This window comes from Hemitrygon akajei, chromosome 29 (assembly GCF_048418815.1).
Source record: "Hemitrygon akajei chromosome 29, sHemAka1.3, whole genome shotgun sequence".
In the NCBI taxonomy this organism is placed as follows: domain Eukaryota; kingdom Metazoa; phylum Chordata; class Chondrichthyes; order Myliobatiformes; family Dasyatidae; genus Hemitrygon; species Hemitrygon akajei.
Genome location: NC_133152.1, coordinates 43,444,578 through 43,458,006, shown reverse-complemented (window position 1 = coordinate 43,458,006; position 13,429 = coordinate 43,444,578). Strand labels below are relative to the sequence as shown.

The window sequence follows — 13,429 nt, the reverse complement described above, 5'->3', positions numbered from 1 at the left end:
TGGTCTTTCTTGGGGGCTTTGCTATTGTTTGCTTGGGGGGGTGCAAGCTGCTGAAGCTTTTTTATGCTGAAATAAGTGGGGGAGGTTCATTGCTTTGCTGTGTGGGGGGTGGAGAATGGAGGGCTTAGGGGTGCTAACATTTTTACTGTCAATCATTCTGTTTTTGTGGATGTTTGTGCAGAACAAGAGTTTCAGGTTGTATATTGCATCCATTCTCTGATATTAAATGGTTCTATTGAACTATTGATAACCTGTAGACCACATCTTTACTGCTGTTTGGGGGTCTGTATATAACTACCATTGGGGTCTTTTTACCCTTGCAATTCCTTCGCTCTATCCACAATGATTCAACACCTTCTGACCCAATGTCACCTCTATCTAATGATTTGATTTCAGTAATTGAGACTCCACAGGTTGTGGGAACAGTGCGATGTTGGGGTGAGTGAAGTTATCCCCTCTAGTTCAAGAGCATGACGATTGAGGGGTATTAACTGTTCTTGAACCAGGTGCTGAGGCTCTTGTGCTTCCTTCCTGATGGCGGCATGGTCTGGATGGTGGGGGTACTTGATGCTGTTTTTCTACAACAGCGCTCCATGTAGATGTGCTCCGTAGTGGGGGGGGGGGTGGTTTACCTGTGATCAACTTTGCCATATCCACTACTTTTTGTAAGTTGTCCATTCAAAGGGATTGGTGTTTCCATACTAGGCTGTGATGCAGCCAGTCAATATACACTCCACATCCATGGAAATTTATCAAAGTTTGAGATGATATGCCAAATCTTTGCAAGCTTCTATGAACGTAGAGGTGCCGCAGTGCTTTCTTTATAATGTCACTTATGTGCTGGACCGAGGACGGAGCCTCTGAAAATATAACACCACGGAATATTAAGTTGCTGACCCTCTCTATATCCCTGATCGTGGATGTGGAGCTTTTACCAAAGCTCAGTGTAGGGGTCCCTCTTGTATTCAGGCGAGTGCCTCTAGCGGAGCAGCCCTCCCAGTAAACATTTGGCAGATCATTGGTTGGAATATTAGCATTCCGTCAACAGCAGAGAAAGTTGTGCCAATGCTATACAGAGAATTTAACACTACAAGCACACATCTCACTAATGATAAATTGGCTGCCATTAACAGCCAACAGGACTGCCAGCAGACATTTGTTTTAAAAAGATCTGTGTTGGTGCAAAAAAAAACACCATCGTGTTATGCATGGTGTAATATTACCCTAAGTGCAGATGATTTGGAACAACATTCTGCATATGGAACAGAAGTGATAAATTATTGTTGATCTTCTGCATAAGACTGCAAACAGAAGCTGCCAACTGTAAATGGCACTGTCAAAGTAAGCCAATTAAGTTAGCCAGCTTCATAAATAGCAAACCACAAATCCTGAGCACAGTATTGGATACCGTTTTGAAGCATGTCTCCCTTCCCCAAAAGGTTATTGGCACAGCTTAACAAAAGCATCCAACAGAATTTTATTTATTTATTTAGAGATACAGTGTGGAACAGGCCTTTCGAGCCTCATGAGCTGCACCTCCCAGCAACGCTGGAGTAATCACAAGACCAATTATCCTACTAACCTGTACATAATTCTGTATCAGTCTATAGACATGTGGTGGAGAGTATATTGACTGGCTGCATCACAGCCTGGTATGGAAACACCAATGCACTTGAAGGGAAAATTCTACAAAAGGTAATGGGGAAGACTGAGTCCATCACGGGTAAAGCCCTCCCCACATCTACCCGAATCCCGCTGCTGCCTGTAAGGAGTTTGCTGTTCCTCCCCATGACCGCGGGGGTTTCCCCCAGAAGCTCCCGTTTCCTTGCACATTCCAAAGACATACGGGTTAGTAGGTTAATAGGCCACATGGGTGTAATTAGGCGGTGCAGGCTCATTGGGTTGGAAGGACCTGTTACCATGCTGTATCTCTAAATAAAATTAAAATAAAAATGTTGGAGAACTCAGCCGGTCTGTCAGCATCTATGGAGAAGAATAATGTCTGCTGTTTATTCTTCCAAAGATGTTGCCTGATCTGCGTGTTACTAATTACTAACACTTTGTGCGTGTTACTAATTTGCATACGTCATGTTTTAATTTCTACCATCGGGAAGGAGATACAGAAGCCTTCGGTCCCACACCACCAGGTTCAGGAGCGTTTATTACCCTTCAACCATCAGGCTCTTGAACCAGTTTGGATAACTTCACTCACCTCAACTCTGAACTGATTCCACAACCTACAGACTCATTTTCAATGACTCTACAACTCATCTTCTCAGTATTATTTTTTAAAATTTGCACAATTTGTCTTCTTTTGCACATTGTTTGTTTGTCAGTCTTTGTTTATGTATAGTTTTTCATAAATTCTACAGTGTTGTATTTCTTTATTTTCCCCATAAAAGCCTGCAAGAAAATGAATCTTGGGATAATATATGGTAACATACGTACTTTCATAATAAATTTACTTTGACATTGACATGACCCTTTCACCTTATTTCTATCTGCACTGTACTCTTGCTGAGACTGTAACAGTGCTTTCTGTGGTTGCTTTATCCTTTGTACTTGTGTTTGGAATGATCTGTCCAAATGGAATGCAAAACAAAGTATCTCACTGTATCTCAGTAAATGTGACAATGATAAAGCTCTGACCAAGTTTGGAAAGAATTGACAACATTTTTATCCCTGCAGTAGAAGGAGATCTAGAACTACTGGTCAATCACTTTGAAGTTCTTGGCTGGATTGTAAAGTGCTGTATCGATGATTCAGGATTGGGAAGGAGGCATCATGATGCTGGAAGGCTCTGCTGTCTATGTGGGCACAGTGGATTGAAAAACCTCTCACCGTTTTGTGTGACCTCTCTGACTTTAGGATGGAGGAGGTCGGCCGTTCATTATGTGCTGTGTCATATTGACGTGGGGAATCATGATTTTCACATGACTATGATAGTTCTTGGCAAATTTTTCTACAGAAGTGGTTTACTGTTGCCTCCTTCTGGGTAGTGTTTTTACAAGACGGGTGACCCCAGCCATTATCAATACTCTTCAGAGACTGTCTGCCTGGCGTCAGTGGTCACATAACCAGGACTTGTGATATGCACCAGCTGCTCATATGACCATCCACCACCTGCCTCCATAGCTTCATGTGACCCTGATGAGGGTGTCTAAGTAGGTGATACACCTTGCACAAGGGTGACCTGCAGGCTAGCAGAGGAAAGGAGCACCTTACACCTCCTTTGGTGGAGATGCATCTCCCCCCCGCACCCTGTGGAGGGAATAGTTAATTAAAAACAAGAAACATAAATACAAAGTTCAGCCTCTTGGGGGGGGGGCGGGGGAAAAAGACCACAAAGCACAATTGTAACTCAAGTGTAGCCGACACACTTGCCTTTGCCCAAGAACCGGGTCTTGTCCTCATCTCTCAGTTCTAGTGCTTCATAAATACCGGTGGAGGCACCACTTGGAACAGCAGCTCGGAACATTCCTATCATCAAATATACAAAACAAAATGAAAGCACAGCCGTTTCCAGTCTCGGCAAACTTTATACAATCTCTAGCTTTAGTAATTAGCGCCAATATTTACTTACAAAATAAGTTGTAGAACTTCAACGTAATTCATTGCCTGCAAAACATTTTGTGACATCCAGAACATCAAATCACAACCAGTGTCTCCTTGACAAGTTCATTCACCACCCTTCTCACGAAGGGGCAGTGCCCGAGGAAAGCAGCATCCATTACTAAGGACCTTTACCATCTGGGACATGCCTTCTTCTCATTACTATCATCGTTGAGGAGCTACAGGAGTCTAACGATCCACACTCAGTGATTCAGAAATAGCTCTTTCCCCTCTACCATCAGATTCCTGAGACAGTCCATGAACCCACAAGTACCACCTCACCATTTCCACCTCTTTTGTTGGTAATACTCATTTTCTAATTTAGAGTAATTTTATATCTTTGCACTGACCTGTTGTCACAAAACAACAGATTCCATGTCATGTAAGACAGTGATTAGACACATGAATCTGATTCTGACGTACAAGTTTTTTTTTGCCATTGGGAATCGCCCCTAGTGTGTAGATGAGGGGGAGAATCTGGGACTATTAATGGGAACGAGAGGAGAAAACGGGCAAGAGAAGGATTAATGGTAAAAGCTAAGTTATCTAAGGGGAACCTGATGGAGAATTTCTTTACTCAGAGGGTGGCGTGAGTGTGGAATGAGCTGCCAGCGGAAGTGGTAAATGCGGGTTTGATTACAGATGAGAGATGATCGGTAAAATACAGGATATGATGGGTATGGAAAGTGCAGGTAGATGGGACTAGGCAGGAGATCAGATCGGCATGGACTAGGTAGGCCAAAGAGCCTATTTCTGTGTTGTAATACTGCATGCCTCTAATAGAAATAGGTGGTTGGCTGGGATCAATGGGCCAAAGGGCGTGTTTCATGCTGTTTCTCCCCATGACTAAATACTTTTAAAGCTACTAGATTTTAAACTAGCGGATGCTCCCGCTGTGCATCTAGATGGCAGAAGATGTATAAAGGTCAACAAAATTCTCGTATTGTGGTGGTTTTGATTTACCTTAACCAGCACCCTTGTTGGTTCTAATTAGTGTTATTTCCATGGTTACCAAAAGGGCAATGCATCGATTTTTAAGAGATTGGGAGGTTTGAAAATTCAGCAAAGACATCACAAGCACAAATCCTATTGTCCAGGACATGCACTCATCTCATTGCTACCATCAAGGAGGAACAGGACCTTGAAGACACATAGTCAACGTTTAGGAACAGCTTCTTCCCCTCCGCCATCAGATTTCTATATGGACAATGAACCCATATACAATACCTCAGTATTTTTTTCCCCCTTTTTTTGCTTCCTTTTTGTACTAATTATTTAATTATAGTTTTAAAATTATGTATTACAAAGTACTGCTGCCACAAAACAAATATCATGACATCTGCCAGTGACATACAACCCGATTCTGATTCCCTTTCCCATCTTCCATTCCCTGCCTGGTCATGTGCTGCTTCAACATGGGGAGAGATTCCACTTCTCATCCTTCCAGCTCTCCCCTACCCCACGCACGCTCCCCCGAAACAAGACAACAAAACGGTGGCCACATGTGGATATAACTGCAAATAGGTTTATATATTTAAAGAATCAGATATTAAATTGAACTTCAAGTTTGCTATTTCTGTGGATCAAAGGAGTTGTCACAAAAGACATTTGGCTCGTGTCAGCAATCAGGGTTCAATTCCCACTGAGTGTAAGGAGTTTGTGCGTTCTCCCTGTCACCTTCGGGTGCTCTGGTTTCCTTCCACAAACAAAGGTTATGGACAGAAGGTAGGAACATGGGGTTGAGAGGGATAATAAGTCAGCCATGATCGAATGGTGGGGCAGACTGGATGGGCCGAATGGCCTGACTTTGCTCCTATATCTTATGGTCACATTCCAAAGACTTGTGGATTAGAATTAGAAAATTGTGGACATTCTACAATTTTTCTATTAGGTACAGGAGGACATAAATTTAAGATTAGAGGTAAGAAATGTATAAGGGACATTGGGACAGCTCCTTCCTGCAAAAGGCAGTGCATATTTGGAATGAACGGTTACAGAAGGTACCTAATAAAGTGGCCACCGGGTGTATAGTCTACAGTTTTATTAAAAAAACACTAAAATATTCCACTAGGCTGATGATGTTCCAAGGGTTGGAAAACTGCAGGGACTGTGACAATGTTCACATTCCTTCATAACAGAGGTGTTTTCAGAATGGCTCTGTCATGGCCTTCAAGCGAGAGGAACACTCCCAGGCTCCAAATAGAGTCTTCAGTTATATTCCATTATTATTAATTATCGCCCTTTTCAAATGTACAGCCAATACTTGGCAGACTCTTTATTTCCCAAGCTGCTGTTGAATGGAACTCATCATGCAGTCTAATACATTGTGACTTGTCTGCCCAGACAAGTAGCTTTTGCTTTGTAAGATCAAACTGCATTACACGAAAGGCCATCAGACGAAGCAAGCAACAATCACACACGGACAATGCAAACAGCTGAGTTTGTCGTGTCTGTGGAACACAGTATGAAAAGGCACCCGCCACTCACATTATATCAATTTGTTTTCTAATCAACAACTTGAGTTTATCTACATAGGAACATAGGAAAATATAAAATTTCACAGGTTTCCGTATGGATAATTAACAATTAAATGCTCTCCCCGTGACTGTGTGGGTTTCCTCTGGATGCTCTGGTTTCCTCCCACAATCCAAGGACATCAGGTTACAAAGTTAATTGGTCCCCTGGGTGTAATTGGGCAGAAGAGGTGATAGAGTTTGAGGGGGTGACCAGATAGAGGCATAAGATCACAAGCACCATAGATACGATGGAAGCATGGTCTTTTTCCTGGGGATGGGGATAGGTTTAAGATTAGAGTCAGGAAATTTAGAATGGACATTGGGGCCTGCTTCTTCACACAAAAGGTAGTGAGTACGAATGGTGAGTGCAATGCTTTACAGCACCAGTGAACCCGGTTCAATTCCCGCCACTGTCTGTAAGGAGTTTGTACGTTTTCCCTGTGACCGTGTGGGTTTCCTCTGGGTGCTCCGGTTTCCTCCCACAATCTAAAGAGGTACAGGTTAGGGTCAGTAAGTTGTGGACATGCTATATTGCTGCTGGAAGTGTGGCGACATTTGCGGGCTGCCCCCAGCGCAATCCTCAGACTGGGTTGGTATTGACACAAATGCCACATTTCACTGAATGTTTGGAATGTGACAAAAAAAGCTAATAATTTCTCTAAAGTCACAGCGTATCCTCTTAATCCAAAAGAGAAAAAAAATCCATTCAATTCTCTGTGGAAGTTAAATTCAAATAAGTCGTCAGTCTGTCAGGAATAAAATCCTTGCGTCAAAGTTTGGAGTTAAATTCCAGTGCCGTTTGTAAGTAGTTTGTATGCCCTTCCTATGAGCACGTGGGTATCCTCCGGGTGCTCTGGTCTCCTCCGGGTGCTCTGGTCAAAGGCGTACCAGTTAGTAGGTTAATCGGTCATTGTAATGGTCAGGTGATTACTGGTTGTCAGTCAGATCGAACAATAACAGTGAAACCTGTGCAGGAGAGGTTTTAAAGTGGAAAAGTCATTGCACTGGGGCAGGTCCACTCTCTCAACCTTGAAAGTCCGAGTCCAGCGGAACAAGTGGTCGTCACAGCTGGGGTCTTCCTTGGTTGCAGTGGATGACCGTGACTCCTCCCTCGTCTCTCCATGCCCTTCGCTCTCCTCAAAGGGTTGCAGAACCACCTTCCCGGCCGCTGGATCTCACTGTTGATCTCATCCGCCCTGTCCACCAGAGCAGACGTCACGTGCTAAGGGAGGTATGTCCCCTTCTCACTGGGGTATGAGGCCAGCTACCCTCACTTGGTGTAGGCCACCTGTTGAAGCAGTGTACCGGATTGTGGTCACTGTCACATGTGAACAGCTACTTGGAGCCACAGGTGAGAGCCGAGTGTCCGGTGGGTCCCAAAGGTGAGTGAGCTGCTCCAGAATGGACACAACCACCCCCTTCCCCAGAGGTACCACCCCCTCCCTGGACACCACATACATCCTATGTTTAGGCTGGCGTTCAATTGGTGGGTTGTTGCATTGTGTGGCTTGTTGAGTCAGAAGAGCCCGTCCCTCACTGCATCTCTTTTTTTTTTTGGTGAGCAGATGTACATTTTATTTGAATGAAGTGTTTTAGTACAAGGCTAAAATAAACAAATAATTCCATTATACCTCATGAAAAAGTTAAAGGCTAAGCACTGCCACAGATCACTGAAAATTGATGGTTCAGGCTCCAACCTGGGCAAAAGCCTCAGGTAACTTGGAAATGTACGATCACACAAATCAACCTGAGATTTGGATTTTGCCACCTTCATAGCAATGTACCAATGGAAAAAAGACTGGGTAGCCACCGTAGGAATGTTCTCATCACATTGTTCCACAGTCAAGAATGCGAACAGTAACACTTGTCTTTCCACTCTGCGATCCCTTTGATTCCGTTTGTTGTATGACATCGTAGCCTTCCACCACACGGCCAAACACAACATGCTTTCCATCCAACCAACTAGTTTGGGCAGCACAGATAAAAAATTGTGATCCATTTGTATTGGGCTCAACATTTGCCATTGATAGTATTCCTTCTCCTTCATGTTTGAGTATGAAGTTCTCATCTGGAAATTTGTTACATAGATGGATTTGCCCCCTGTGCCATTGCCTTTTGTGAAATCTCCACCTTGGCACAGAAAGCCAGGAATTATTTGGTGAAAAATTGATCCCTTAAACCCATCACCCTCTGGCTTGGTACAAAGCACACGGAAGTTCTCTGCAGTTTTTGGAACAACATCGCTCCTTAGCTCGAATACAATGCGGCCCACTTGCTGCTTATCAAAACCAATGTCGAAGAAGACTCGAGGGTTGCCCATTCTATTTTTTTCCTCTCTCGCCACTTGGTGCTGACCTCAACTGAGCACGCTGCTCGGAGTGCTAGTCCTCGCTGCATCTCTAAATCAGGGGTCCACACCTGAGGTCTATGGACACTCAGTTAAAGGCAGTGGCCCGTGGCACAAGAAAGATTGGGACCCCTGGTCCAATTAAATAAAATGCAACAATGAGCATGAAAGTGTTGTTAGAAAACTCATTTTGTTCACTGATGTCCATTGGGAAAGGAGATTTGTTACTCTTCCTCCAAAAGCACCAAGTATCAACTCTTAAATGCTAAGCAAGCCATTCGCTTCAGGTCAATGCTTTCAAAAATATCCAGATTATACAAACAAGTACATCAGAAAATAAAGCTCTTTGTGGTGCATGCTTAGCCCATTGCTCTACTCTCTCTACACCCATGACTGTGTGTCTAGGCACAGTACAAACACCATCTATAACCTCGCTGACCACACACCCATTGTCGGCAGAATATCAGATGGTGACGAGGAGGCGTACAGGAGTGAGCTAGTTCGGCTGGCTGAGTGATGCTGCAGTAGTAACCTTGAACTCACCGTCAGTAAGACCAAGGAACAAGTGGATTTCGGGAAAGGGAAGTCGAGGGAACACATGCCAGTCCGCATTGAGGGTTCAGCAGTGGAAAGGGTGAGCAGTTTCAAGTTCCAGGGTGTCAGCTTCTCCGAGATCTATCCTGGGCCGAACATCATGACGCAATTATGAAGAGGGCACTCCAGTGGCTGTATTTCATCAGGAGTTTGGGATTCGGTACGTCACCAAAGATTCTAGCTAATTTCTACAGAGGTACCGTGGGCAGCATTCCAAGTGGTCGCATCACCATCTGATATGAAGGTGGCATCGATCATTAAGGACCCCCAGCACCCAGGACATGCCCTCTTCTCATTACCACCACCAGACAGGTGGTACAGGAGCCTGAAGACTCACACTCAATATTTTAGGAACACCTTCTACCCTCCACCATCAGATTTATGAACAGATAATGAACCCATGTGCACTACCTTATGAGTACTTATTTAATTTTTAAATATACTATAAATTATAATCAGAATTTTATATTTTATGTATGGTACCGTACTGCTGCTGCAAAACAACAAATGTCATGGCATATGTCAGTGATAATAAACCTGATTCCGTTTCTGAGTGACTGATCTGGGCGCTATATTTATCTTTAAATTAGGTTACAGATTGGGAGCTCAGGGAATGCCACTGCGAGTATTCTTTGGAGTGACTTCATTCCCAACAAATGTGTGAATCAGCAAGAGACCCATTTGCATTCCTTCCAACAACTGTACAGTAGATAGAACACCACAGCACATTACAGGCCCTTCAGCCCACAATATTGTGCTGACATTTAAAACCTAAACATTTTAAGCCAAAATCAATCTAACCCTTCCCTCCCACATCGCCCTCCCCACCTCTTTACTTTATTGTCACCAAATAATTGATACTAGAGCGTACAATCACCACAGTGACATTTGTTTCTGCGCTTCGCTCTCCCTGAAGTACAAATCGAAATAAATATAATAAAAATTTAAATTGTAAATCATAATTAGAAAATAGAAAAGGGAAAGTAAGGGAGTACTAGTCAGGTCCAGATATTTGGAAAGTACGGCCCAGATCCGGGTCAGGATCTGCTCAGCAGTCTTATCACAGTTGGAAAGAAGCTGTTCCCAAATCTGAGCCGTACGAATCTTCATGCTCCTGAACCTTCTCCCAGAGGGAAGAGGGACAAAAGGTGTGTTGGCTGGGTGGGTCTTGTCCTTGATTATCCTGGCAGCACTGCTCTGACAGCGTGTGGTGTAAAGCAAATCCAAGGATGGAAGATTGGATTGTGTGATGTGCTGGGCTATGTTCATAATCTTCTGCAGCTTCTTCCGGTCACACTTTGGATAACTTCCAAACCAGGTTGTGATGCACCCTAGAAGAATGCTTTCTACGGTGCACCTATAAAAATTAGTGGGGGTTTTAGGGGACAGGCCAAATTTCTTCAACTTTCTGAGTACATTTACAAGGAGTGCTGGCGCAGGAAAGCAGCATCCATCATCAAAGACCCCCACCATACAACCAGCACTCTCTTCTCGCTGGTACCATTGGGCAGGAGGTACAGGAGCCTCAGGTCCCACACCACCAGGTTCAGGAACAGTTATTACCCTTCAACCACCAGGCTCTTGAACCGGAGGGGAGAATTACACTCACCCCAACATGAACTGATTCCACAACCTATGGGCTCACTTTAAGGACTCCACAACCCATCTTCTCGATATTTATTGCTTATTTATTCACAGCACTGTGCAAAAATGTTAGGCACTTTTATATAGCTATGGTGCTTATGACTTTTACTCAGTACTGCATTTGTCAACGTGGAGTGGAGAGTGAGTATGAAAATCTGGCGAGAGCAAAGGATGCTGGGAATGGTGAGGGTGGAGCACCGCGGGAGGGGTGTGGGACAGGTGGCAGAGAAGGAGTTCCAGGGGCTGGGGGTGGCGTGGGTGCAGACACACCCAGCCCTGAGACATCAGGCAAGGTCATCTGATTCCAAACAATTGGTTTATTGATCATTACAGAACGTCTCTCTGGTGCTTCCCGCTCTCTCCCCTCTCCCTTCCCCTTTTCCTAACCACGATTCCCCTCTCCCTGCCCCCTTCCCACTCTCAGTCCACAATAGAGACCCATATCAGAATCAGGTTTATCATCACTCACATATGTCATGAATTTTTTTCAGCAGTACAGTGCAATAAGTAAATTTACTACAGTATGGTGCAAAAGTCTTAGGCACTCCAACTATATACATATATGTGCCTAAGACTTTTGTACACTACTGTATTACAATTTTTTTCTCATTTTTGTATTTGCTGTTTGTCTTTTGCGCATTGCACAGAATGCCAGCAAGAAAATTAGTCTCAGGGTAGTATATAACGGCATATATGCACTTTGATAATAAACTTACTTTGAACTTTTTTCTTTCATTCATGTGCTTATTGAAGAGAACACTGGGATCTGAACGCACGATCTCCTGGTTTTACCAGACAGCCCCTTGGACCAGCTAAGCCTCAGAATCCTCCCGATCCACTTTCCCAACATGGATTTAATGGGCTGAATGGAATCTACAGTCAGATTCAGATTTACTTATCACATGTACATTGAGATATGCAGTGCAGCGTGTTGTTTTGCATCGACCAGCAACGTAGTCCAGGGTCCAGCCTGCGAGCATTGCCACACTTCCGGCACCAACACAGCTCACTAACCCGAACTGTGCACCATTGGAACGTGGGAGGAAACTGGAGCACCCGGAGGAAACCCACACAGTCATGGGGAGAAAGCACAAACTCCTCACAGACTTCGGCAGGAATCGAACCCTGATCGCAGATTAATGCCACTGTAAAGCGGTTGGGAGACTGCGACACAACCGAACCACATCGTTCAAAATGAGACACCGGCAGATAACAACCTAAACTTACTCTGGCTGGCGAAATTTGCTTCTAATTCATGCAGCCGTAAACACTGAGCTGAACTGCAGGGAAACCGTATGACGCCAGCACAAGGATTAGTCAGATTTGGAACTTTGAGTCAGAGAGCACTGCAGCACACAACAAACCCTTTGGCCCATCTAGTCTGGGCTGAAATATTATCCTGCCAAGTCCCATTGACCTGCACCTGGACCATAGCTCCCTATACTCCTCCCATCCATATACTTATCCAAACCAGCGTTGAGTAACTATGAAAAGACCCACACTGAGGCCAGAAGGCTCTTTGGCACCAACCCATCCAACCTTCGCAGTCATTTGAGGCAAAATGACAGACGTCATTTATAATAAGCACAATTATTTCTCCTGTGTACAAAATGGTGCCCAAAGCTTATCTAGTGAAAGGTTAGTCCTGACGAAGGGTCTCGGCCCGAAACGTCGACAGTACTTCTCCTTATAGATGCTGCCTGGCCTGCTGTGTTCCACCAGCATTTTGTGTGTGTTGTTTTAATTTCCAGCATCTGCAGATTTCCTCATGTTTGCTAGTAAAAGGTAACATTGTTTTAGTGGAATTCCTACAGTAGGTACAAATTTTAGTCAACCTAAGGATCAAATACTTAAAGGAATAACAGATCAAACCCCAGAGACACACTGCACTGAAACAGGCATTTCGGCCCATCATGTCCACTTTGGTTGCAAGAACAGGAAAACAGATTCTTATCTGAACGGTGGCCGATTAGGAAAAGGGGAGGTGCAACGAGACCTGGGTGTCATTGTATACCAGTCATTGAAGGTGGGCATGCAGGTACAGCAGGCGGTGAAAAAGGCAAATGGTATGTTGGCATTCATAGCAAAAGGATTTGAGTATAGGAGCAGGGAGGTTCTACTGCAGTTGTACAAGGCCTTGGTGAGACCGCACCTAGAATATTGTGTGCAGTTTTGGTCCCCTAATCTGAGGAAAGACATTCTTGCCAAAGAGGGAGTACAGAGAAGGTTCACCAGATTGATTCCTGAGATGGCAGGACTTTCATATGAAGAAAGACTGGATCGACTAGGTTTATACTCATTGGAATTTAAAAGATTGAGGGTGGGATCTTATTGAAACGTATAAAATTCTAAAGGGATTGGACAGGCTAGATGCAGGAAGATTGTTTCCAATGTTGGGGAAGTCCAGAATGAGGGGTCACAGTTTAAGGATAAAGGGGAAGCCTTTTAGGACCGAGATGAGGAAAAACTTCTTCACACAGAGAGTGGTGAATCTGTGGAATTCTCTGCCACAGGAAACAGTTGAGGCCAGTTCATTGGCTATATTTAAGAGGAAGTTAGATATGGCCCTTGTGGCTAAAGGGATCAGGGGGTATGGAGAGAAAGTAGGTACAGGGTTCTGAGTTGGATGATCAGCCATGATCATACTGAATGGCGGTGCAGGCTCGAAGGGCCGAATGGCCTACTCCTGCACCTATTTTCTATGTTTCTATGTCAA

At 44.2% G+C, this 13,429-nt stretch overlaps 2 protein-coding genes across 3 annotated transcripts in view; both read right to left on the bottom strand.

Annotated features, from left to right (window-relative positions):
• eno1a (enolase 1a, (alpha)) overlaps positions 1-13,429 on the bottom strand; it is a 50,475-nt gene that overhangs the window by 31,223 nt on the left and 5,823 nt on the right. For both annotated transcript variants that reach the window (XM_073032276.1, XM_073032277.1), the window contains exon 3: positions 3,385-3,480. In XM_073032276.1, coding sequence (XP_072888377.1) covers positions 3,385-3,480 — 96 coding nt within the window. The remainder of the gene's footprint in view (positions 1-3,384; positions 3,481-13,429) is intronic.
• On the bottom strand, positions 7,731-8,448 carry LOC140718576 (peptidyl-prolyl cis-trans isomerase-like). The gene is given in 2 exon segments (XM_073032540.1): positions 7,731-8,211; positions 8,214-8,448. Coding segments are annotated over 2 exon segments (492 nt in total). The 3' UTR covers positions 7,731-7,954.